Raw genomic sequence first — 26,116 nt, 5'->3', positions numbered from 1 at the left:
CTATACAACTGTCCTCAGCTACACTACAGCAATGGGACAAATAGAACTTTAGCATCCAGAAATATTCACACCATATCTATATAAAGAAACCACAACAAACAAGCAAAACAAGGGAACTCTACAAAACTGTAGCTCCTAATATCCTCCTGGGTTAATGTACAATATCTCTGCACAGGTTAGAAAAGAACAAACAAAAACAGAGTCAGCTTTATGCTTCCAAAGATGTCATGATAAAAGCCAGATAAGACAGGAAGTTCATCTTATCAAATAACAGACTGTACATTCCCTCATAAGAGAATGCTAGTAATTCCAAACACGGAACCATGCTTTCTTTTCAAACACTCTCAAAGAGCAGTGCAGAGAGTCCAGACAATGAACATGCAGAAACTCACTGAACTCTTCTTAGGGCCAGTAGAGCAGATAAATTGGAGCCCTGGGTCACATTCTCCAATCAAAAGGAGGTCCATTCTCTGGGTCACTTACCATTTTGGTCTGCTGGTAGATTTCACCATAGGGGCCATCCCATCTCTATAAAGACTTTTAGTTTTGCTGAAGTTAACAATGTTGAAAATGACTCTCTGAGAAAGAAAGAGGGAAAAGTTTATCAAAAGACTGTGCTATTCAGGTTGCCCCTTTCTGATAATTAGAACTGGAAGTAAAAAGAAGGGTTAAGGGAAACCATATGGACTAGCTACCAACATAGTGAGAATAAATGATATTCACAGAAATTCAGTGTTTCTGCTAGCTTAGCATAGTAATCAAGAACATAGACTCTGGAATCTGGAAGGCTTAGTTTTAATCTCACTCTACCACTCTTAGTCTGTCACCTTGCCAAGCTACTAAATCTTTCTTTGCCTCAGTTTCCTCATCTGAAAAATTGGGATAATAATGGTACCTAGGGTTACTGATGAGAAATGATTTAATGTATAGTGCTTGGAACTTTGCTTGGTACATAGTGAATGCTATATAAGTTTTAGTTATTTTATTAATTGCATCTTCTCTCTAGGCTCACCTAGAATTTCCATGGAAATGAATATCACTATAATAGCAGTGGTGCATTTGAAGTTCAACAAAACTAAAAATAACAACTTAGTGAAAATTGAAATTAAAAACTTCTGTAGCTGCTCAGCACCCCTTTGACTACAACTACAGAATATATGTTTTCTCCTTTTTTGTTGTTTTCTGCTAGGGGCAAGGAGTACTGAGCTCAATCCTAATCTTAGTATCAGTTTATAGGAGCACAGGTGCATAGGTGAGCTCCTTACCTCCCTCGGTACACCTTTACAATGGGGGAGTGGAATGTTTTAGATGACTAAAACCCTTCCAGAAGTGTAGTAGACTTAAAAGAAAACAAGTCTTTGTTTTAATAAACAACTTTATCACAAGTGAGGAAGACAGATGGGGAAAGAGCAGAGAATTGGGGTTAAAAGACATTAAATGACCACTGAAATAATCCAAAGGAAAAAGGATGAGGATCAGGGCAAGAGCAGCCTGAATAGTCAGAGAAAATGAAAAGCTTTCAAGAGGTTACCATAGGCTGGCCTTTCTGTCCAAAGGCAGTGAAAAACAGATGCATCAAAATTCATGTATTAAGTCACTGAATAAATATTTATTGTGTGAGGTATTAATGTCAAGTGCCAGAAATTGTATACACTTAAAAAATTTTTAATATTCTCTTACAATTATATTAAAATACAAACATCTCCATTTTACAGATGTGGAAACTGAGGTTCAGTGATGTTAATTATCCTGTCTTAAGTTGTGCAATTAACAGATGGAGAACTGATATCTAAACTCAAGGAATAAAAGAGTTAAGACAGCCAAGATCTAAGTTACTCACTAAGGTTCCAATTTTATAACTCCAATCAAGACTGTTTTCCAAAATAAGGGCAAAAATAAATATAAATATAGTGGGCAATTTTTGAATCCTTTACATTTAGTTTTCCTTTAAAAATATAACATTCAAAGCATTTCCTCTGGATTCATATTTGGCACTACCGTAAAATGCTTTGTTCTAAGAAATAAGGTCTTAGGAATAACTCATGTTTTCCTTTCTCCTCAGAGACCTAGCCATTGACCCTCTCTCTAGGCATTTCAGTTTCTGACCTCTTTTCTGTCATCACATTAAGTCATCAAGAATGTCCAAGGCTATTCCATTATTAATAAACCAGACCTGCCTGTTGTCAGATCAATTATTTCTCCCAGGGTCTTGGCTACTGTTTGATTTAAGAAAATCACTATCAAGGGGGACAAATGGCCTTTGAACCTCACAGGGCCATGATGTACTTTTAGGATCCAGACTAATGCTAAATGCAAGAGGAGATCTAATACAGAAAGAATGTATATATGTGAAGCTGGAATAAAAAATGAAAAAGTGGAATATTTATTGATCATTCATATCCTACCACATGCCAAAAACTTTCCCCCAGGTATTTAAAACATACTATATTATTTAGCTTCTCTATTCATAAATAAAATTGTTCATTTTAGACTAACTTTAGACATGAGGAAATTGACTCTAATAAATGGTAACTGGCTTACACCCCCACCCCCAGATCCCAGAACTATTAAATGTTAGAGCTAGAACTTAAATCCTAAGTGTCTAGACAATAAATATACTTTCCCTATGATACCAAATGCAAAAAGAAAACAATCTTTCTTTCTTTCTTTTTGGCTGAATATCTTGTAGGATCTTAGTTTCCCAACCAGGAATCCAACTTGGGTCCCGTCAATGAAAATGCCAAGTCCTAACCACTGGACCACTGGGGAATTCGTGAACACATTCTTTTATGATTCTCCACCCATGCATTTTTTAAATTTATTTTTTAAACTTTTTTATTTTGTATCGGGGTATAGCTGACTAACAAATAATGCCATGATAGTTTTGGGTGAACAACAGCAAAGGAACTCAGCAATACATATACATGTATCCATTTCTACCCAAACTCTCCTCCCATTTAGCCTGCCACATAACATTGAGTAGAGTTCACTATGCTATACAGTAGGTCCTTGTTGGATATCTATTTTAAATAAAGCAGTGTGTACATGTCCACCCCAAACTCCGTAACTATTCCTTCCTCTATTCTTTCCCTTGGCAACCATAAAATTGTTTTCTGTTTTGCAAGTTCATCATTTATTTTCAGATCCCACATAAAATGGATGTAATACAATATTTCTCCTTCCCTATCTCATTTACTTCACTCAGGATGACACTCTCTAGGTCCATCCATATTGCTGCAAATGGCATTATTTTGTTCCTTTTAATGGCTGAGTAATATTCCACTGTATATATGCAACACATCTTCTTTGGCCTTTCCTCTGTCGACAGACATTTAGGTGGTTCCCATATCTTTGCTCTTGTAAACAGTGCTGCAATGAACGTTGGGATGCCAGTATCCTTTCATCCTGTTTTTTTTCCAGATAAATGCCCAAAAGTGGGATTATAAGGTCATATGGTAGCTTTATTTTGAGTTTTTAAGGAAAAAAAAAAAAAAAACTGTAGTAGTCACTGTACCAATTTACATTCCTACCAACAGCGCTGGAGGGTTCTTTTCTCATCACACCCTCTCCAGCATTTATGGTTTGTGGATTTTTTGATCATAGCCATTCTGAGTGGTGGGAGATGGTATCTTCATTGCAGTTTTGATTTCCATTTCTCTAATAACTAGTGATGTTGAATATCTTTTCATGTGTCTCTTGTCCATCTGTATATCTTTTTTGAAGAAATGTCTATATAGGTAGGTGTTCTGCTTGTTTTTTGATTGAGTTGTTTGCTTTGACGCTGTTAAGCATCATAAGGAGTTTGTAAATTTTGGAGACTAATCCCTTGCTGGTCACATCATTTGCAAATATTTTCTCCCAATCTAGGGTTGTCTTTCTGTTCTGTTTATTCTTTCCTTTAGTGTGAAAATTTTGAGTTTAAGTAAGTCCCATTTGTTTATTTTTGTTTTTATTTCCATTATTCTGGGAGTTGGATCAAAAATTAAGGCAGAGGAATCAGAGATCAAATTGCCAACATCCGCTGGATCATCAAAAAAGCAAAAGAGTTCCAAAAAACATCTATTTCTGCTTAATTGACTATGTCAAAGCCTTTGACTGTGTGGATCACAATAAACTGTGGAAAATTGTGAAAGAGATGGGAATACCAGACCACCTGACCTGCCTCTTGAGAAACCTGTATGCAGGTCAGGAAGCAACAGTTAGAACTGGACATGGAACAACAGACTGGTTCCAAATAGGAAAAGAAGTGCATCAAGGCTGTATATTGTCACCCTGCTTATTTAACTTCTATGCAGAGTACATCATGAGAAATGCTGGGCTGGAAGAAGCACAAGCTGGAATCAAGATTGCCAGGAGAAATATCAGTAACCTCAGATATGCTGATGACACCACCCTTATGGCAGAAAGTGAAGAAGAACTAAAGAGCCTCTTGATGAAAGTGAAAGAGGAGAGTGAAAAAAGTTGGCTTAAAGCTCAACATTCATAAAACTAAGATCATGGCATCTGGTCCCATCACCTCATGGCAAATAGATGGGGAAACAGTGGCTGACTTTACTTTTCTGGGCTCCAAAATCACTGCAGATGGTGACTGCAGCCATGAAATTAAAAGATGCTTACTCCTTGGAAGGAAAGTTATGATCAACCTAGACAGCATATTGAAAAGCAGAGATGTTATTTTGTCTACAAAGGTCCGTCTGGTCAAGGCTATGGTTTTTCCAGCGGTCATGTATGGATGTGAGCGTTGGACTATAAAGAAAACTGAGCACTGAAAAATTGATGCTTTTGAACTGTGGTGTTGGAGAAGACTCTTGAGAGTTGCTTGGACTGCAAGGAGATCCAACCAGTCCATCCTAAAGGAGATCAGTCCTGGGTGTTCATTGGCAGGGCTGATGTTGAAGCTGAAGCTCCAATAGTTTGGTCACCTGATGCAAAGTGCTGGCTCATTTGAAAAGACCCTGATGCTGGGAAAGATTGAAGGCAGGAGGAGAAAGGGACGTCAGAGGATGAGATGGTTGGATGGCATCACTGACTCATTGGACATGGCTTTGGGTAGAATCCAGGAGTTGCTGATGGACAGGGAGGCCTGGCACACTGTGGTTCATGGGGTTGCAAAGAGTTGGACACGACTGAGCAACTGAACTGAACTGAACTGATGTCAGACAGTATTCTGCCTATGTTTTCCTCTAGGAGTTTTACATTGTCCAGTCTCACATTTAAGGCTTTAATCAATTTTGAAATTATTTTTGTATATTCTACCTGTGCATTTTTAAAAATGTTTTGTACATTATTTAGCAAGGTAGCATGTGGTTGTAAGAATCAAAGGTATTTAGAAGCAAGCAGTGCAGAAAATCTTGGCTTCCATATTTTCTAGTTATTTGTCAGTTATTTTCTCAAAATACATCAGACAAAACTACATCTATGAGGTAATGGTAACAGTAACAACTATAATAATAATTAACAACTTCTGAGACTTTCTATGCACCTAATTCTAAGCTGTGCATTCTAAGTCATGCTAAATCGCTTCAGTTGTGTCTGACTCTGTGCGACCCTACGGACTACAGCCTGCCAGTCTCCTCTGTTCATGGGATTCTCCAGGCAAGAATACTGAAGTGGTTTGCCATGCCCTTCTCCAGGGGATCTTCCCGACCCAGAGATCAAATCCGCATCTCTTACATCTATCTGCACTGGCAGGTGGGTTCTCTACCACTAGCGCCAAAATCACCTGTACAGTTTTTTAGTACTAGAGATGTGTGGACCTCATCCTAAGCTTCCCTGGTGGCTCAGTTGGCAAAGAGTCTGCCTGCAATGTGGATGACCTGGATTTGATCCCTGGGTTGGGAAGATCCCCTGGAGAAGAAAATGGCAACCCACTCCAGAATTCTTGCCTGGAGAATTCCATGGACAGAGGAGACTGGTGGGCTACAGTTCATGGGGTCACAAAGAGTTGGACACGATTGAGTGACTAACTTTCACTTCCACTTTTCATCCTAAGCTGATATCTGATGTATTAGCTCACTTGTTTTGAGGATAATGAATATTTTGAGACAGGGACAATTTATTACCTCTTTAGGGTGAGGCAAGTGGTATCAAGAACAAGTAATTTCAAATTACATAGCTAATTTGTAGTAGAGTTAGAATTTGCACCCAGTCCATTGACTCAAGAGAATAAGATCTTGGACTTTCCAGATAGATATACCTGAGACTGAAACCTAGCTCCTCACTGGTTTTGTGAACTTGGGCAAGATAATTACTCATTTTTGATACTGTTTTAAAAGTCAATCTGGGATTGAAATGATAATACCATTCTAACAAAGTTATTATAAGAATCTGTGAGATTATATTAGTAATCAACTGGCACATTGCATCTAGATAAGAATAGGAATTCAACATTTATTGAACTTCCCCCCTTATCTTCAACAAAACGAGATCTTTCCATTTTTATAGCTTCCTTCCTTCTCCCTTTCTTTCTTTTTTTCCAGTCCTTTCTTCCATTATTTCTTTTTGTATATTTAAAATTTAACCCAGGCTTCTTGTTTTAGTAATAGGATGCTCTAAATTGAAGCTTTGTAAATGGTGACCTGTAGCATGAGCTCTCACGGTAGTCTTGTGTGAGGCCTGGAGCTCTGCCCATCATGACTAAGGAGCTCATGGTGCTATGGAGGAATATAAGAACTCCACCCCAGATATAGGCCAAGGAGTGGTGCAGTGTTGCTGAGGGTGTAGTAAGAAGACTGCAGGCAATCCCAGACAGTGGCTTTAATTCTTTTTCTTCCCATAGATCCAATACTTTTGCCCAATCAAGAGTAAATTTTCCACTTAATGGTATCCAAGCTGTCCCAAGGACTATTCTAAATAGGCCTGAATATTCTACAAATTAGACAGTCACAATTATTTTAAAACATTTCATTACCTTTTTCTTGTTTAGTAGCTAAGTCGTGCCCAACTTATTGCGATCCCATGGGCTGCTGCCCACCAAGCTCCTCTGTCTATGAAATTCTCCAGGCAAGAATACTGGAGTGGGTTGCCAGTCCCTCTCCAGGAGATCCTCCCCAGCCACGGATGGAATTCGAGTCTCCTGCATTGCAGGCAGATTCTTTACCACCCAGACACCAAGAAAGCCTTAAATCAGTATAATATTGAAAGTTTGATTCAATTTTAACATCATTTGATGTTTACAAGAAATGTCAATACTGCAATTATAAGTGGAAAAAGGAGAACTATTAGATACTTTAATATAATTTCACATGGCTTATATATTTGAACAGTTTAAAAGTTTTTATCACTTTATTGTGGGGACAGTTTCTTATTAATGTTTATTAAGACTGAATAGATCATTGAAAAGTCTTGATCAGGAATTTCACATATTCATTTCAGAAATCAAAACCTCATACAAAAATGGAAAGTTCAATGGACAAAACTAATGTATTTCAATAAAAAATTTGAAGATTAAAAAAATTAGCATTTGATATCCTCTGTAGTTTTTTTGTTTTATTTTAAAATTTTGTGTTATTGTTATTTTTTTTAATCAAACTTCATATGATCATCCTCTAAACATTCCCAGGTATTACAACATTCTGCATGGGTATCATCTTCTCTATATGTTTAAATGTTATTTTCTTTGTGTGCCTGAAAGTGAAAACAGTTGGAGAATACAGCTCTGGATAACCTTCCACAAACTGCCAGAAACTATAGGATATTTATGAACATTATTTACATGAAGAGTTCCTAATAAATAAAAAGAAATCCACAGATTCTAGAAAAATAGATGTACAGAAGGCAGATTATTGGTCTTGGTATCTAAGAACTTAGATTTTTTAAATCTATGCAAGGATAGTAAATGAGGCCATGAATCTGTATGAGGAAGGCTATCTGACATGAGATGCTTTCACAAATATAGGACCCTCAAAATGATATAGTATTAGTGAAATTGTGGTCTAGAAAGAAATCATTCACTCACAATGGGAGATGACAAAGATACATGTGTATCTATTCCTAGATCTGGGGGTAGAGAATAATTTAAAAACATGGGCCAGAACACTTTTAGGTTTCAGTTTGAATTTACACCACCTGCTTAAGAACTGGAGCTTCCTCGGTGACTGGATTCAGTGGTAAAATACCCACCTGCCAAGCAAGAGATGAAGGAGTCGCAGGTTTGATCCCCGAATCATGAAGATCCCCTGGAGAAGGAAATGGCAACCCACCTCAGCATTCTTGCCTGAAAAATCCCATGGACAGAGGAACCTGAAGGCTACAGTTCAGTGGTGTTGCAAGGAGTCCAGCACAACTGAGCATGTATGCATGCTTAAGAATCCAGGCCACGCATTTACAACACATGTCCTTACAGGGCTTCCCTGATAGCTCAGTTGGTAAAGAATCCACCTCCAATGCAGGAGACCCTGGTCGGATCCCTGGGTCGGGAAGATCCACTGTAGAAGGAAAGGCTACCCACTCCAATATCCTGGCCTGGAGAATTTCATGGACTGTATAGTTCATGGGGTTGCAAAGAGTCAACACAACTGACCAACTTTCACTTTCACTTCGTTACAGGAAGATATCCCTGGAGCATCTGGCTCAGGCAATAAAAAAATACTTTTGGTTTGAATGCACACATTTTCAGCCTAGGCATACAGAATTTCCATAATGAAGCCTTAAAGAGGTCAAACTTTCATATACATTTGTAAAACATAAAAGAAAACAATCCACACTAAAAGTGAGAATCAGTCAGAGAAATAGACAACTGAATTAGACCACAAAGAACATCAGTCATAAAACTATCTGGTGAACTATAGAGAAAGTACTTTTTTTTTTTTAACCAAGAAATAAATGTTTATTCAACCCATGCAAACAAACAAACAAATAAATCAGTAGAAAGAAACTACTTCTACAAAAGACCTAATAGCAAATATACTAGACAGACTTTAAAACAACTATTTTTTAAGTGATTAAAAAAATAAAAGAATGTTTGAATACATGAGAACAGAACAAAACACAGTAAGTTTTTTTATTTTTTAATGCCAGAAATAGTCTAGAAAAAAATTAAAGTGTTTTTAGAAATTATAAAAGATGTAATTAAACTAAAAAATTCAGTAGACAGGTTAAGATGCAGAATGGATAAAATTTTCCAAAATTCAACAGCGAGAATTAGCAAGATAGAAAATATGAAAAGAGACACAGAAGAAATATATAAAAATATGTATCTGATAAGAGTTCTAAAAATAGAGACAACAGAAACTGGGAGAGGAAAAATCCACAAAGAAAAGACTGAATATATTCCAGAACTGATGAAAGACAGGGATATTCAGATTTAGGAATCACAAGTCCATCCAAAGTAGGATTTTTTAAAAATCTAGATATAGACACATCATAGTGAAACTATTGAATACAAAACACCAACAATGAAGGACGTGTTTTCAAAACAAATCAAAGAAAATAAAAATTACATACAAAGGAACAGAAGTTAAAAAGCAAATTTAATACCAGCAACATGAGAAACCAGAAAATAATGGAATAACATTACCCAAGAAAAAGGGTATAATAAATTTTCAAACAAAGCCTAAGAAGTTTAGCAATTTCAGATTTCAGTGAAGGAGCTACTAAAAGACGAATTTCAGAAGAAGAAAGAAATTGACCACAAAAGGTAATGATGGCAAGAAGCAACAATGGGCAGAGAAATGAGTAAATATAAATAAGAACTGACCAAAACTATAACAATATTAATTTTTAGAGCTGTTAAAAATTTTTAAAAAGTAGATGGTGGTGAAGTGGAGAGAGGCAAAATCATAGTTAAAGTATTATAAGGTCTTTCTATGATTCCAAAGGAGGATAGGGAAGCCAATTAACTTAATGAAAGTGAAAGTATCAGTCATTCAGTCCTGTGTCTGACTCTCTGAGACCCCATGGGCTGTAGCACATCAGGCTTCTCTGTCCATGGAATTTTCCAGGCAAAAATACTGGAATGGGTAGTCACTACCTTCTCCATGGGATCTTACAGACCCAGGGATTAAACAGAGGTCTCCTGCATTGCAGGCAGATTCCTTATGGTCTGAATCACCAGGGAATCCCTAATTAATTTAATTGCCATAAACAAGAATGTGACAATCAAGAGTAGTCACTATAATAATAGAAACAGGATTAATAAATTCCAAATGAGTGAAAAAGAGAGAGAGAATAAAGAAAGCATGACAAATATAATAGAAGATATAGGGAATAAAAAGAAAAGGAAACATTATTTATTGAAAACTCAAAATGACAGTAAAAATAATTCTAAATATCTGTAATCACAGATATTGAAAACTGACAAATTTATTTGTTAAAAAACTGATTAGAAAAATCTACACTTAATCATCTTTCCCAGAGACAAGCATAAGAAATAATGGCACAAAATTTTGAAACTGAAAACCTAGAAAAAGATATAAAAGATATAACATGAAAACACTAAAGAAAGGTTGTTTGAGCTATGGCAGTATCAGATATTGATTTTTCCTAAAAACATATTGAGCAAAAATGAAAAATTAAGGATACAATCACCATATAAAAGCAAACATTCTACATGATATCAACTTTAAATATGTGTGCACCTAAAAAGAGCATAAAATATATAAAATAAAAAGTTGACAACATCACAAGTAAAACCTGACTGAGCCACAATGATTAATCTCAGTAACTGATACTGTAAACAACCAAAAATTCTGAGGGCTATAGTAAACCAAAAACTTCCAATTTGATAAGCTCCAGCTTCCCTGGTGGCTCAGATAGTAAAGAATATGCCTGCAATGTGGAAGAATAGGGTTCATTTCCTGGGTTCGGAAGATCACCGTGGAGAAGGAAATGGCAACACACTCTAGTATTCTTGCCTGGAAAATTCCATGGACAGAGGACCCTGGCTGGCTACAGTCTAAGGGGTTGCAAAGAGTGTGGCATGACTGACCAACTAACATTGAAATATCATTTATGAAAATCTGTAAAACTTTCCACATAAACAATTAGGGAATAAACTTTTTTTCAAGTAATAAGAGATATTTGTAAAAGATTAAGTACATACATATAGTCACAAAACAAATCTCAACAAATATCAAAGAATTCATATTCTTCTAATCACAACTTCCCACTATCCAGTCATAAAATCATAAATCTGGTACAAAAAAAATTGACCAAAAACTCAGATATTTTGAAATTTTTATATACTCTTCTTAGTTTTTTATGTATCAAAGAAGAAATAGTGAGGGAAAGCACAAAGCATTTAAAATTGGATGATTGATTCAGCACTATATAGCAGAGCAATGTCACACAGAAAAAATATATATACAGAGAAATTAAATTTTAGCGCTATGTGTCTATACTAGAAGGGAAGAAAGATTGAAAAAGAGAGTGCCAAGTATTTAACTTAAAAAGTTAAGAAACAAACAGAAAATAATTCATACCAAAGAATCTCAGAAATGGAAAACACTGGAAGTACTTGGGGTGCCAGTCTGAGCTTGGTTCATAGTCCTTGTAAAGAAACATTAAGTCCCAAATTCCTTCCCTCACATCAACACCCAAGTGAATCTTCATCCATCATGACAGAAAACTAGAGGCTCATTCTCTGGAGGGGTGGAAGAGATTCCAGATTCAAATTCCAGAATACTGACAGTCAAGCTTATATCCATATACAGTAGTTTTAAAAAAAAATGTATTCTGTGGGAAAATTAACTCAATCAAAGATAAAATATATACAACTATTAGCATGGGAAACTCCCCCAAGAAAATAGATCAGCATAGTCCAAACATGTATTTAGAACCTCTATTTCAAATTTTAATGGCAATCTTTTACTGATGAAAGACATCAATAGAAGCAGAGACCAAAGTATCCAAGTGAAGGTATGATGGGGGTTGGCAGTGATGGGGGGGGGGGGGAGGAGGGACAGAAACGATTTGCAAAAGGTGCATTAAATACCAATTTAACAGAAAAAGAAGAAACAATTATTAGCAAAAGGCCAGAGGCAGATGGGATAGTTGCACAACAGAAAAAAAGTTAATCATATCTCACAAGACTCATCTGAATTAATAGCTGGAAGTGAAAGCTCAGTCGTGTCTGACTCTTTGCAACCCCATGTACTGTAGACTACCACACTCCTCTGTCCACATGGTTTTCTAGGCAAGAGTACTGCAGTGGGTTGCCATTTCCTTCTCCAGAGGATCTTCCCGACCCAGGGATTGAACCCAGGTCTCCTGCCCTGTAGGCAGACGCTTTACCATCTGAGCCACCAGGGAAGTTCTAGTTACCTATTCATAATAAAAGATTGAATATTATTTTAACCAAAAGATGACATAAATATGTGGGGGAGGGGAATTGCTTATATTTTGTAGCAGAACTGTGAAAGGATTAAAACATCATCTCATAATACAAAGTAGGTAAATACTAATGCAAACTAAAATGACTAGAGAATAGCTGTATAGAAATTTTATTTAAAAATACAGAAGTAATATCAGAAGAAACAATGATGCACCACATTAACAAATTGAAAGACTAAAAACCATATGATTATCTCAATAGATGCAGAGAAAGCCTTTGACAAAATCCAACATCCATTTGTGATTAAAAAAAAAAAAAAAAACCCTCCAGAAAGCAGGCATAGAAGGAACATACCTCAACATAATAAAAGCCATATATGATAAACCCAAAGCAAACATTATCTTCAGTGGTGAAAAATTAAAAGCCTTTCCCCTAAAGTCAGGAACAAGACAAGGATGCCACTCTCACAACTACTATTCAACATAGTTTTGGAAATTTTAGCCACAGCAATCAGAGAAGAAAAAGAAATAAAAGGAATCCAGATTGGAAAAGAAGACGTAAAACTCTCACTGCAGATGACATGATCCTCTACATAGAAAACCCTAAAGAAGTCACTAGAAAATTACTAGAGCTAATCAATGAATATAGTAAATTTGCAGGATATAAAATTAACACACAGAAATATCTTGCATTCCTATACACTAACAATGAGAAAACAGAAAGAGAAATTAAGGAAACAATTGCATTCAACATTGCAACGAAAAGAATAAAACACTTAGAAATAAACCTACCTAAAGAAACAAAAGACCTATAAACAGAAAACTATAAAACACTGATGAAAGAAATCAAAGATGACACAAATAGATGGAGAAATATACCATGTTCATGGATTGGAAGCATCAATATAGTGAAAATGAGTATACTAGGCAAAGCAATCTATAGATTCAATGCAATCCCTATCAAGCTACCAACGGTATTTTTCAGAGAACTAGAACAAATAATTTCACAATTTGTATGGAAATACAAAAAACCTTGAATAGCCAAAGCAATCTTGAGAAAGAAGAATGGAACTGGAGGAATCAACCTGCCTGACTTCAGGCTACACTACAAAGCCAGTCATAAAGACAGAAACATAGATCAGTGAAACAAAATAGAAAGCCCAGAGATAAATCCATGCACCTCTGGACACCTTATCTTTGACAAAGGAGGCAAGGATATACAATGGAGAAAAGACAATTTCTTTAACAAGTGGTGCTGGGAAAACTGGTCAACCACTTGTAAAAGAATGAAACTGGAACACTTTCAAATACCATACACAAAAATAAACTCAAAATGGATCAAAGATCTAAATGTAAGATCAGAAACTATAAAACTGTTAGAGGAAAACGTAGGCAAAACACTCTCTGATGTAAATCATAGCAGGATTCTCTATGACCCACCTCCCAGAGTAATGGAAATAAAAGCAAAAATAAACAAATGGGACCTAATTAAACTTAAAAGCTTTTGCACAACGAAGGAAACTATAAGCAAGATGAAAACACAGCCTTCAGAATGGGAGAAAATAATAGCAAATGAAGCAACTGACAAAGAATTAATCTCAAAAATATAGAAGCAACACCTGAAGCTCGAATCCAGAAAAATAAGTGACCCAATCAAAAAATGGGCCAAAGAACTAAACAGACATTTCTCCAAAGAAGACATACAGATGGCTAACAACAACTGAAAAGATGTTCAACACCACTCATTATCAGAGAAATGCAAATCAAAACCATCTCACTCTGGTCAGATGGCTGCTATCAAAAAGTCTACAAACAATAAATTCTGGAGAGGGTGTGGAGAAAAAGGAAGCTTCTTACACTGTTGGTGGGAAAGCAATCTAGTACAGCCACTATGGCAAACAATGTAGAGATTCTTTAAAAAGCTGGAAATAGAACTTATTTGACCTAGCAATCTCACTGCTGGGCATACACACCGAGGAAACCAGAATTGAAAGAGACACGTGTACCCCAATGTTCATCACAGCACTGTTTACAATAGCCAGGACAAGGAAGCAACCTAGATGTCCATCGGCAGATGAATGGATAAGAAAGCTGTGGTGCATATACATAATGGAATATTACTCTGCTATTAAAAAGAATGCCTTTGAATCAGTTCAAATGAGGTGGATGAAACTAGAGCCTATTATATAGAATGAAGTAAATCAGAAAGAAAAACACCAATACAGTATATTAACACATATATATGGAATTTAGAGATGGTATTACCATCTTATATGACCCTGTATGTAAGACAGCAAAAGAGACACAGATGTAAAGAACAGACTTTTGGACTCTGTGGGAGAAGGCAAGGGTGGGATGAGAGAATAGCACTGAAACATGTATATTAACATATGTGAAACAGATTGCCAGTCCAGGTTCGATGTATGAGGCAGGGTGCTCAGAGCCAGTGCACTGGGATGACCCTGAGGGATGGGATGGGGAGAAAGGGTCAGGATGGGGATCACATGTACACCCATGGCTGACTCATGTGAATATATGGCAAAAACCACCACAATATTGTAAAGCAATTATCCTCCAATTAAAATTAATTTTAAAAATTGTAATTAAAAAAAAAGAAACAATGAAAAGAAATATGACTGCCTCAAGACCAGGAGATCAGGAACCAAATTCTGCCTGCTGCCTGTTTTTGAAAAACAACAACAACAAACTACCCATGTTTATTCACTGTGAATGAGAGAGAGAGAGAGTGTGTGTGTGTGTGTGTGTGTGTGTATGCTCAGTTGTGTTCAACCCTTTGTCACCCCATGGACTGTGGCCCACCAGACTCTCTGGAATTTTCCAGGCAAGAATATTGGAGTGGGTTGTCATTTTCTACTCTAGGGGATCTTCCCGACCTAGGGATTGAACCCATGTCTCTTGTGTCTCTTGCATTGATAGGTAGATTCTTTACCACTGTGTCACCTGAGGTGTTGTCTGGCTGCCTTTACCACATAATAGCACATAGAATAAGCAAGGACATTAAGTAGTTGTGACAGAGACCTCTTGGCCCATAAAGCCTAAATTATTCACTACTTTGTTATTTACAGAATTTTACTGATTCTTGTTTGAGCAAGCAGGAATCAAAAACTGTGGCAAAAGTAAACAAATATTTTCTTTTTGGCTTTTTCTGTAGAATTTCACTTTTAAAATTACATACATGTATTTTATTTTCATAAATATTAAAGTTAAGTAAAACTTAAAAAAAGATAGAAAGCTACCCAACTGATTTTATGGGGCTATTATAAACTTGAAGCAAAAAAATAGGTAAGGAAAACTAGAAAATGAAAAATTATCATAGTATATCAGTTATAAGCACTCAGTGAAAAATTCTAAATAAAATATCATCAATTCAAATCCAGCAGTAAATTTATACTAACACACACACACACACACATTACAGCAATACAAAGTAAAATGAACCCTAGGAATGGAAGAATGATTACATATTAAAAAGAGATATAATAATGTAATATCACATTAATAGATTAAGTGAGAAATATTAAATTATCAACAAATAGAATAAAAATATCTAATAAAATGTAACATTCATCCAAAAAAGTTTTAAAAAATCTTTGCAAACTCTAAATAAAAGAGAGTTTCCTTTATCTTACACAGGGTTATCTATTAAATTATAGCAATCCTACTAAATGGTGAAACATGAGAAATACTCCTTTTAAAGTCAGGAAACAGAAAGGATGCTTCTACTTTTGCTTATATTCAACATGACCTTGAAAGTTCTAGTGCAATAAAATTAGAAAAAGTAGTAAAAAATGAGAATTAAAAATAAAACATCATTCATAGATGACATTATTACCTATATATATATTAATAAAATAAAAGAGAAGCTAAAGGAAACCTTTAGGATAAACAGAGATTCTAAGAAGATTAGGATTCAAGAACATACAAATTTCAACAAAGAATCTATAAAACAATGATGTATTGATACTCAAGAAAAATATAGAAAAGTACAATTTATTCATATCAGGAATATAAAAGGAAACAGAACTACAAACACTAAAAAGACAAGAACAAATATTATAATAAAAAGACATTTTCCAAAGAACTTGAAAAATTAGAGGGCAAATTCCTATAAAACTATATTTGAAAAAAAATATATTTAAAAAAACCCAAAACACTAATTCATAAAGATACATACATTCCAATGTTCATAGTATCATTATTTACAATTGCCAAGGCATGGAAGCAACCTAGCTGTCCATCAACAGATAAATGGATAAAGAAGACGTTATATATTTATGTTTACACACATACACACCATCCTAAAGCAGATCAATCCTGGGTGCTCATTGGAAGGACTGATGCTGAAGCTGAAACTCCAATACTTTGGACACCTCATGCGAAGAGTTGACTCATTGGAAAAGACCCTGATGGCTGGGAGAGATTAGGGGCAGGAGGAGAAGGGGACGACAGAGGATGAGATGGCTGGATGGCATTACTGACTTGATGGACATGTGTTTGAGTAAACTCCGGGAGTTTGTGATGGACAGGGAGGCCCGGCGTGCTGTGATTCATGGGGTCGCAAGGAGTCGGACACAACTGTGTGACTCAACTGAACTGAACTGAACTGAACATAAACACATGTACAACAGAATACTACTCAGCCATAAGGAGTAAAAATTTGCCTTTTGCAGTAACATGGGTAGACCTGAAGGCATTATGCTAAGTGAAATAACTCAGACAAATACAAATACTATATAATATCACTTATATGTGGAATCTAAAAAAAGCAGCAAACTAGTGAGTGCTAAAAAAGAATCAGACTCATGGATAAACAGCAGTGGCCCCCAACGTTTTTAGTACCAGGGACAGGATATGTGGAAGACAAGTTTTCCATGGACCAGGTTGGGTGGGACTTGGAGATGGTTTCAGGATGATTCAAGTGCATTACATTTATTGTGCACTTTATTTCTATTATTATTACATTGCAATAATGCAAACAAGGGGGAGCGGCTATAAATAACAGATGAAGCTTCATTCACTTGCTTGCCAATCACCTCCTGCTGTGCAGTCTGGGTTCCTAACAGACCACTGATCACTACTAGTTCATGGCCTGGGGTTGGGGATCTCTGATACAGAGAACAAACTAGAGGTTACCAGTAGGGAGCAGGGGAGGAACAATTTGGGGGTGGGAGAGTGAGAAAGGAGGTATAAAGTACTGGGTATAAGATAGGCTATAAGAATGTCTTATACAACACAGAGGATATAGCCAATATTTTATAATAACTATAAGTAGACTGTAACCTTTAAAACTTGTATAAACTTAAAAAAAAAAACTATAGGAATTCAGATGGTAAAAAATGGCAAAGACAGCCTTATCAGATAAGAAGATTTACTATAAAGTTATGGACATTAAAACAAAGTGACTTAACATTGCTACAGATCAATAGAAATAAGACTTCATGGATCCAAACAGAGGACTTAAGAACAGATTCAGTATATATCACAGATGACACTAGATGAGATTGAAAAGCTGAATAATCAATGAATGGTATTGGGTCAAGAGGTTATCCATATGGAAAAAAATATAAAGTGGGATCTCTATCTCATACCAAATACAAAATTAAATTTCAAATGGAATGAGGAAAAAACATATAAAGTGAAACACAGTATATTATTTTATGGACTAAGGATATGTCAGGACATTTTAGACAAAACACCAGAAGCATAAGACCTGAAGGAAAAGATACATATATTTGACTGTTTCACAAAAAATTATTATATGAAAATATATCATAAATAAATGAAAAAAAAAAGCCAGTGGTTGAAGAAGTCACGTGTGTAATGTTTATCATTGAAAAGAATTAATACACAAACCTATAAAGATCCCTTAGAAGTGAAAATTTAAAAGACCAACTATCCAGTAGAAAATAGGTGAAGGATATAATCAGGCATGGTTGCTTCCATGCCTTGACAATTGTAAATAATGCTGCTATGAACATTTCATCTGTAGGCCAGATGAAACAAATGGCCTACAGATATATGAAAACATGATCACCCCACTAGTAACTGAGAAAAAATAAGTACACAAAACAATAAAATACATTTCTTACCCTCACACTGGCAAAAATATAGGAAATCTGAAAATACCAAGTGTTGGAAATTTTGTAAGAAACAGTGACCTTTTTTAACACCACTGTTGAGCATGCAAAATATAATAGACTCTTTAGAGGGTAACTTGACAATAAAGATAAAGATGTTTATAATCTATGATCCAGCAATTTCACTTCTATGAGATTTCCTAAAACAATTTTTGTACATTACACAAGGAGATACAGACAATAATGTTCATTGTATTAATAGTACTATTCATTTCTAATAGTAAAACAAACTAAAAGCTAAAACTAGTTAACTCAGAATGCTGCTGCTGCTGCTGCTGCTGCTAAGTCACTTCAGTCATGTCTAACTCTATGTGACCCCATGGACCGCAGTCTACCAGGCTCCTCCATCCATGGGATTTTCCAGGCAAGAGTACTGGAGTGGGTTGCCATTGCCTTCTCCATAACTCAGAGTGAGTATGGATAAATTATGATTCACAAGCTGAAATCAAGATTGCAGGGAGAAATACCAACAACCTCAGATATGCAGACGGTACCACTTTAACAGCAGAGGGTGAAGAGAAACTAGAGTCTTTTGATGAGGGTGAAAGAGAAGAGTGAAAAGCTGGCTTAAGACTCAACATTCAAAAAACTAAGATCATGGCATCTGGTCCCATCATTCATGGCAAATAGATGGAGAAACAGTGGAAACAGTGGCAGATTTCCTTGGGCTCCAAAATCACTGTGGATGGTGACTACAGCCATGAAATTAAAAGATGCTTGCTCCTTGGAAGAAAAGCTATGAAAAACCTAGACAGCATATTAAAAAAAACAAAGACATCATTTTGCCAAGAAAGGTCTGTATAGTCAAAGCAATGGTTTTTCCAATAGTCATGTAAGAGTAGTCATGTAAGTAGCCATGTGAGAGTTGGACCATAAAGAAGCCTGAGTGACAAAGAACTGATTCTTCTGAACTGTGGTGCTAGAGAAGACTCTTGAGCGTCCCTTGGATTGCAAGGAGATCAAACCAGTCAATCCTAAAGAAAATCAACCCTGAATATTCACTGGAAGGACTGATGCTGAAGCTGAAGCTCCAACACTTTGGCCCCCTGATGTGAAGAACTGACTTACTGGAAAAGACCCTGATGCTGGGAAAGATTGAGGGCAAGAGAAGAAGGGGTGATAGAGGATGAGATAGTTCGATGGCATCACTGACTCAATGGACATGAGTTTCAGCAACCTCAGGGAGATAGTGAAAGACAGGAAAGTCTGGTGTGCTACTGTCCATGGGCTCACAAACAGCTGGACATGATTTAGCAACTGAACAATGACAACAACAGATTATGGTTCATCAATTACTGAAATGAAATAATACTTATCATTGACAATGAATGAACTAGAGCTACATTTATGAACATGGATAGAAACCCAGAACTATGTTTAGTGAAAAAGATAAGCATTATAGAAGGCAAACATATAGTATAGTTTAATATAATACATGTACAATAGGAGTACAAAATCATAAATGGGAATTATACACATTAATTCCAGGACTGTGGCTACTTCTAGGAGAAAGTAAAGTAAGAGGGAAAGCTGTAGCCATAATGTTTCATTTATTAAAATCAGCAAAAGAAAGCAGAATCTAAAGAATGACCAAATGTTAAAATGTGCTTCAATCTTACTGGTAAATCCTTGAGTGTTTTTATATTATCTAACATGTATTTAAAATTTTCCTAATTTAAATTTCAAAAGTTTAAATACTTTCACTTCATTAGGCATTTCAGTGTAAAATATTAAGAAACAGCATATCTTATTTTTTCCAACATCTTATTGAGTCATCTCTTTTCTTTCTAATTTCAGATGCCACTTTTTCCATAAAATAAAATTTTAAATGCTTGGGTTTATTTCTGGACTTCTATTTCTACTTCACTGATTTGTGTGTTTATTTTAGTGACAGGCAGCCATTGTTCTGACAACTGTGGTTTTATGATGTATCTCAGTTTACATTGTGCAAATCTCTAGTCAATGTTTTCTTTTACCCTTTCATATGGCATCACATTCAGTGATTTTTAAAAATCTTTTATTAGTTATCTTCTTTCACAATGTATAATACTTATGCTTTTTTTTTACAATAAAATCTATTGATTTCACAATTGCTTAAAATCTGCCTTATGCTTTTCTTTCTTTCTTTAATAATTTGCAAGTCATTCATCCTCATTTTATTCTACTAATGATTATAGTTAAATAAAAAATGAATTTGATTCCTTAAGTTATAAGTAGTTTTCCTATGAGTGAGTTCATTAACTTCTTTTGAGACAACCACTTGGCAGTCAGAGAGGTCTATAACACAATGAGGGAAAGCTGGTTTGGCATATGTCTAGTTACATGTTTGATCACGTGTCACGATGTCGCCAGGTAAGTGTGACTTGGGCAGGACCACACAAGAGTTTAGGGTAAATTTGCCTTGGTGTTATGATGCATCAAAGGGTATATAGGTAACGTGGGGCTGAGTTGGGGATAAAATCTCGATCTCCGTTTTTCCAACCAATCAGCTACTTTCCTTCAGGGCCTTATTTCTTGTTTTTATATTACCTAATCTGAGCCAAATCTGAGTCCCTGCATTATAGAAAAAATTTGGCATTCCAAGCCTATCTCTCTCTGTGCAACTCTGATCATGTTTTAGTATCTTTCTGAACCTTGCTTTACTCATCTGCAAATAAGAAAATCATACCTGTCTGGTAGAGTTTTTGATAGGATTCACTATAACTGCAAGTCTATGTGGTCAGGAAATAATAAAAGACTATACACATATGCTCAAGAAGGAAATGGCAACCCACTCCAGTATCCTTGCCTAGAGAATCCTGTGGACAGAGAAGCCTGGTGGGCTGCTGTCTATGGGATCACACAGAGTTGGACGCGACTGAAGTGACTTAGCATACATGCATGCATTGGAGAAGGACATGGCAACCCACTCCAGTATTCTTGCCTGGAGAAACCCAGGGACAGAGGAGCCTGGTGGACTGCCATCTATGGGGTCGCACAGAGTTGGACACAACTGAAGCGACTTAGCAGCAGCAACAGCATACACATATGCATTATATAGGCAGTTGTTGTTGTTCAGTCGCTAAGTCATGTCTGACTCTTTGTGACCCCGTAAACTGTAGCACATTCCAGGCTTCTATGTCCATTATTATTTCCTTGAGTTGCCCAAACTCATGACCATTGAGTCAGTGAGGTCATCCAACCATCTCATCCTCTGTCACTACTCATTTCTCCTCTTGCCCTCAATTTTTCCTACCATCAGGGTCTTTTCCAGTGAGTTGGCTTTTTGTATCAGGTGGGCAAGTATTGGAGCTTCAGCTTCAGCATTAGTCCTTCCAATGAATATTCAGGGTTGATTTTCTTTAGGATTGACTGGTTGGATTTCCTTGCTGTCCAAGGGATTCTCAAGATTCTTCTTCAACACCACAGTTCAAAAGGTTCAATTCTTTGGCACTCAGCCTTCTTTATGGTCCAATTCTCACATCCATACACGACTATCTGGACCTTTACCAGCAAAGTGATGTCTTTGCTTTTTAAAACACTGTCTAGGTTTGACATAGCCATTCTTTCAAGGAACAAGCATCTTTTAATTTCGTGGCTGCAGTCACTGCCCACGCATTGATTTTGGAGCCCAAGAAAATGAAATCTGACACTGTTTCCATATTTTCCCCATCTATTTGGCATAAAGTGACAGGACTGGATGTCATGTTCTTAGTTTATTGAATGTTGAGTTTTAAGCCAGCTTTTTCACTCTCCTATTTCCCCTTCATCAAGAAGCTATATACATATGTGTGTGCGTGTGTGTGTGTGCACTTGTGTGCGTAAAGGGCAGGTTGTCATTCAAACACTAGGAAATCCTGGACCTGATATATCAAAACCATAAAGTCTGGCATATAGATAAACATTATGTGAAAAATGAATCCTTATCTATTATAGGCTGCTGTTGGGAAGCAACAAGGAACCAACAAAGTTTGTTAATCCGCTGCACCTGTGTCTTATGAACTAGAAATTGTCAAAATCTTCACACAGATACTGCAGTCTGATAGACATAATAAAGAAATGGCTTACAGGTTGCACATTAGAAGACTCTTCTCTTTCACTGAAGGCTTGTGACAAAGCAGCCAAAAGAGGTAGAAGGGAAATGAAGCAAAGCATTCCCATCAAGGGAAGTTTAGCATATCAAACGAGGGCATTAGCAAAAAGACAGAAGAAAGATAAGACCTTCCAGGGAGGCTTTCTTCTCCCTATAACTCAGAATAAATATTCACCAACATACAGACAAAAATAAAATGCCTCTCTTTTCCTCAATCTGACATTATTTCCTACAAAAAGCTTTGTTCTAAATTTCATTCATTCATTCAAGAAATATTCATTTAATCATTTCATTTAATATACAATTACAGGACTCTTAATCTTCTATGTGCTCATATTGTAGAAATGAATAACATCCTTTGTCCTTAAGGACTACCTAGCAGGGGAAATAATGTAAAACACAGACATACACACTCTCTGTCTCTGTCTCTGTCTCTGTCTCTCTCTCTCTCTCACACACACACACACACACACGAATAAAATGCTGAGGTAGCATCTGTAGCCAGTCAAGGGGAAGAAAGTTATACCTTCACTGATGAATAAGAACTGACCAGGGAAGAAGGAAGTGTGAAGGCCATTTCAGCTGGAAGGAAAAACAAGAGCAAAGGTTGAGTGGTTTTTGCAATTACAAGCTCTTTCCTGTGGCTAGAACAAAGAATTGAGCAACTAACAATTTCACTTTCATGGGCTTCCCTGCAGCTCAGCTGGGAAAGAATCTGCCTGCAATGCAGGAGAACTCTCTTCGGTTCCTGGGTTGGGAAGATCCCCTGGAGAGAGAATGGATTCCCACTCCAGCATTCTTGGGCTTCCCTGGTGCCTCACATAGTGAGGAGTCCACCTTCAATGTGGGAGACCTGGATTTGATCTCTGGTTTGGGAAGACCTCCTGGAGGAGGGCATGGCAATCCACTCCAGTATTTTTGCCTAGAGAAGCCCCATGGACAGAGGTGCCTGGTGGGGTACATCCATGGGGTTGCAAAGAGCCGGACATGACTGAGCGACTAAGCACAGCACAGCACAGAACAAAGAATTCTGGATAAAAGATGAGACTATGGCATTAACAGGAACATGGGCTGTGTTAAGGAGTTTTAACTTTTGCTAAAAGCAACGTGAAGGAGCTACTGAAGAGTTTTAAGTGTAGGTGTGAAAGGTTCAGACCTATGTTTTGGAAAGAACATTCCGAACTGACTGCCTATTCTCCAAGATGATGAAAAAGTCAAAGAGAATGACTATATTATCTGGATGGCTCCAGTAGGCCAAACTATAATCAATAGGAGAGTAAATCTCTATTTTTACCCACTCCACATTTCGCTTGTCTAGAGGTGCTACAGAGTTAATAGGACAGGTGGGACAACAGGTGTGTATACACATTTTTTTATTTATTAAATGGGCTACTCATAAGTTACAAGGAAGAAGTCATAGACTTTCTTCAGTGCCTCTGAAATTCTTAAACAGGAATGCATAGATTTCCATATTGGGCAAAACCAAAAATCCCTCCTTTATTTTTTTATTCAGCACCTCTCTTCCTCTCTTAAGGTCAACCCATCACCCTTCCCCCCCACCCCCCACCTGGGGTGGTACCATAGTGCTAACCACTTCTGGTTCTTATTAGGTTTGTAATCAATTTGCTTGTAATATCATTTTGTTATACTACTGGAAATATTTTTGATTCCTGGGTTACCTTGTTTAATGTCACAACTTTTCTTTAATGAGTCACTTAGAGCTTGTCTACTGTCTTACAGTGCATACCAATCATGTGTGGTAGAACGTTTACAACATTTTTCACAATTTTTTCCTCTCTGTGTATGCTGAACTATGATTGTGCTGCTCCACTCATTAAAAGGTTAGCCTCTTGAATCTGGGGTGACCCAATGTGGCTTTGGTCAGTAGAAACTGATGGAAGTAACAGTATACCATTTCTGGGCCAAGACCTCAAAAAGCCATGAAAATATGTTCCATGTTCTTTCTTGAAATCCTACCACTAACATTTGGTCACATCTAGAATAGGTTGACAGGATGAAAAGACGACACTGAAGACAGCCTAGTTGCTCCAACTGAGACCATCATAGACCAGCCTATAGCCAGCTGACTTGCAAACATATGAGAGAACCTAAGTGGCTCAGATGGTAAAGAATCCACCTGTAATGTGGGAAACATGGACTTGACTGGGAAGATCCCCTGGAGGAGGGCATGGCAACCCACTCCAGTATTCTTGCTTGGAGAATTCCATGGACAGAGGAGCCTGGTGGACTACAGTACATAGGATTACAAAGAATTGTGACACGACATGTGTGAGTGCTTGATTGCTCAGTTGGGTCTAACTCTTTTCGACCCCATAGACTGCAGCCCTCCAGACGCCTCTGTCCGTGGGCACAGCAAAGTTCAGTCCAACTCAGAGAGAACCTAGCCAAAATCTACATGATTCAGAACTGACTACCAATAAAGAAGAACCTCCCAGCTGATTAATGAACATTGATAAATGCTTTTTCTTTTAAGCCAGTAAGCTCTGGGGTGCTTTGTAATTTCAGTTCAGTTGCTCCGTCCTGTCCGACTCTTTGCGACCCCATGGACTGCAGCACACCAAGCCTCCTTGTCCATCACCAACTCCTGGAGTTTACTCAGACTCATGTCCATTGAGTTGGTGATGCCATCCAAGCACCTCATCCTCTGTCATCCCCTTATCCTCCCGCCTTCAATCTTTCCCAGCATCAGGGTCTTTTCCAATGAGTCAACTCTTCGCATGAGGTGGCCAAAGTATTGGAGTTTCAGCTTCAGCATCAGTCCTTCCGATGAATATTCAGGACTGATTTCCTTTAGGATAGACTGGTTGGATCTCCTTGCTGTCCAAGGGACTCTCAAGAGCCTTCTCCAACATTTAGCAACATCCAAATGATATACTATGTATTGCTTCAATAATCAAAACTATGCAAAAGAAGAGAGAGAGAGAACAAAAGAAAAAAAAGAAATATTAAAAAGAAGGGAAGGAAATCACATATGTGTGAAATAGAAAACGCTGAACTCATAAAAGCCAAAGACCAGAATTGTGGTTATCAGAGCCTGGGGATAGAAGGTGTGTGTGTGGGGTGGGGGGGTGGGGTTGGGGAGCCGGGGGAGATGGACAAAGCATATAAACTCCACTTATAAATAAGTTCTACAGATCTAGTGAACAGCAGGGTAATTAGAGTTAATCACAATGTTTTATATATTTGAGAGTTGCTAAGAGAGCAAATCTTAAATGTCCCCACCATAATAAAAGAATTATGTAATGCCATGGAGGTATTATTTCCTTGCATTCATGCTTAGTCATGTCCGACTCTTTGCAACCTCTTGGACTGTACTTCACCAGGCTCCTCTGTTCATGGAATTTTCCAGGAAAGAATACTGTAATTGGTTGCTATTTCTTACTACAGAGGATCTTACCAGCCCAGGGACTGACCCCTCATCTCCTGCACCTCCCATATTGGCAAGGGAACTCTTCACCATTGCATTTCTGGGGAAGCCCAATGGAGGTGTTAGATAACACCATGGTGATTATCATTTTGCAATACGTAAGTGTGGAGAAGGAAATGGCAATCCACATCAATATTATTGCCTGGAGAATTCCATGGACTGAGGAGC

The 26,116-nt window shown here is 37.1% G+C and overlaps 1 protein-coding gene across 1 annotated transcript in view; it reads right to left on the bottom strand.

Annotated features, from left to right (window-relative positions):
- Window positions 1-26,116, bottom strand: part of AGBL4 (AGBL carboxypeptidase 4) — a 1,430,302-nt gene that overhangs the window by 760,889 nt on the left and 643,297 nt on the right. The window contains exon 4 of the mRNA XM_043449387.1: window positions 484-578. Within this exon, the coding sequence (XP_043305322.1) occupies window positions 484-578 (95 nt within the window). The remainder of the gene's footprint in view (window positions 1-483; window positions 579-26,116) is intronic.

This window comes from Cervus canadensis, chromosome 2 (assembly GCF_019320065.1).
Source record: "Cervus canadensis isolate Bull #8, Minnesota chromosome 2, ASM1932006v1, whole genome shotgun sequence".
NCBI lineage: Eukaryota > Metazoa > Chordata > Mammalia > Artiodactyla > Cervidae > Cervus > Cervus canadensis.
Note: the sequence above shows the minus strand (reverse complement) of the source record. Positions and strands in the feature narration are given on the sequence as shown.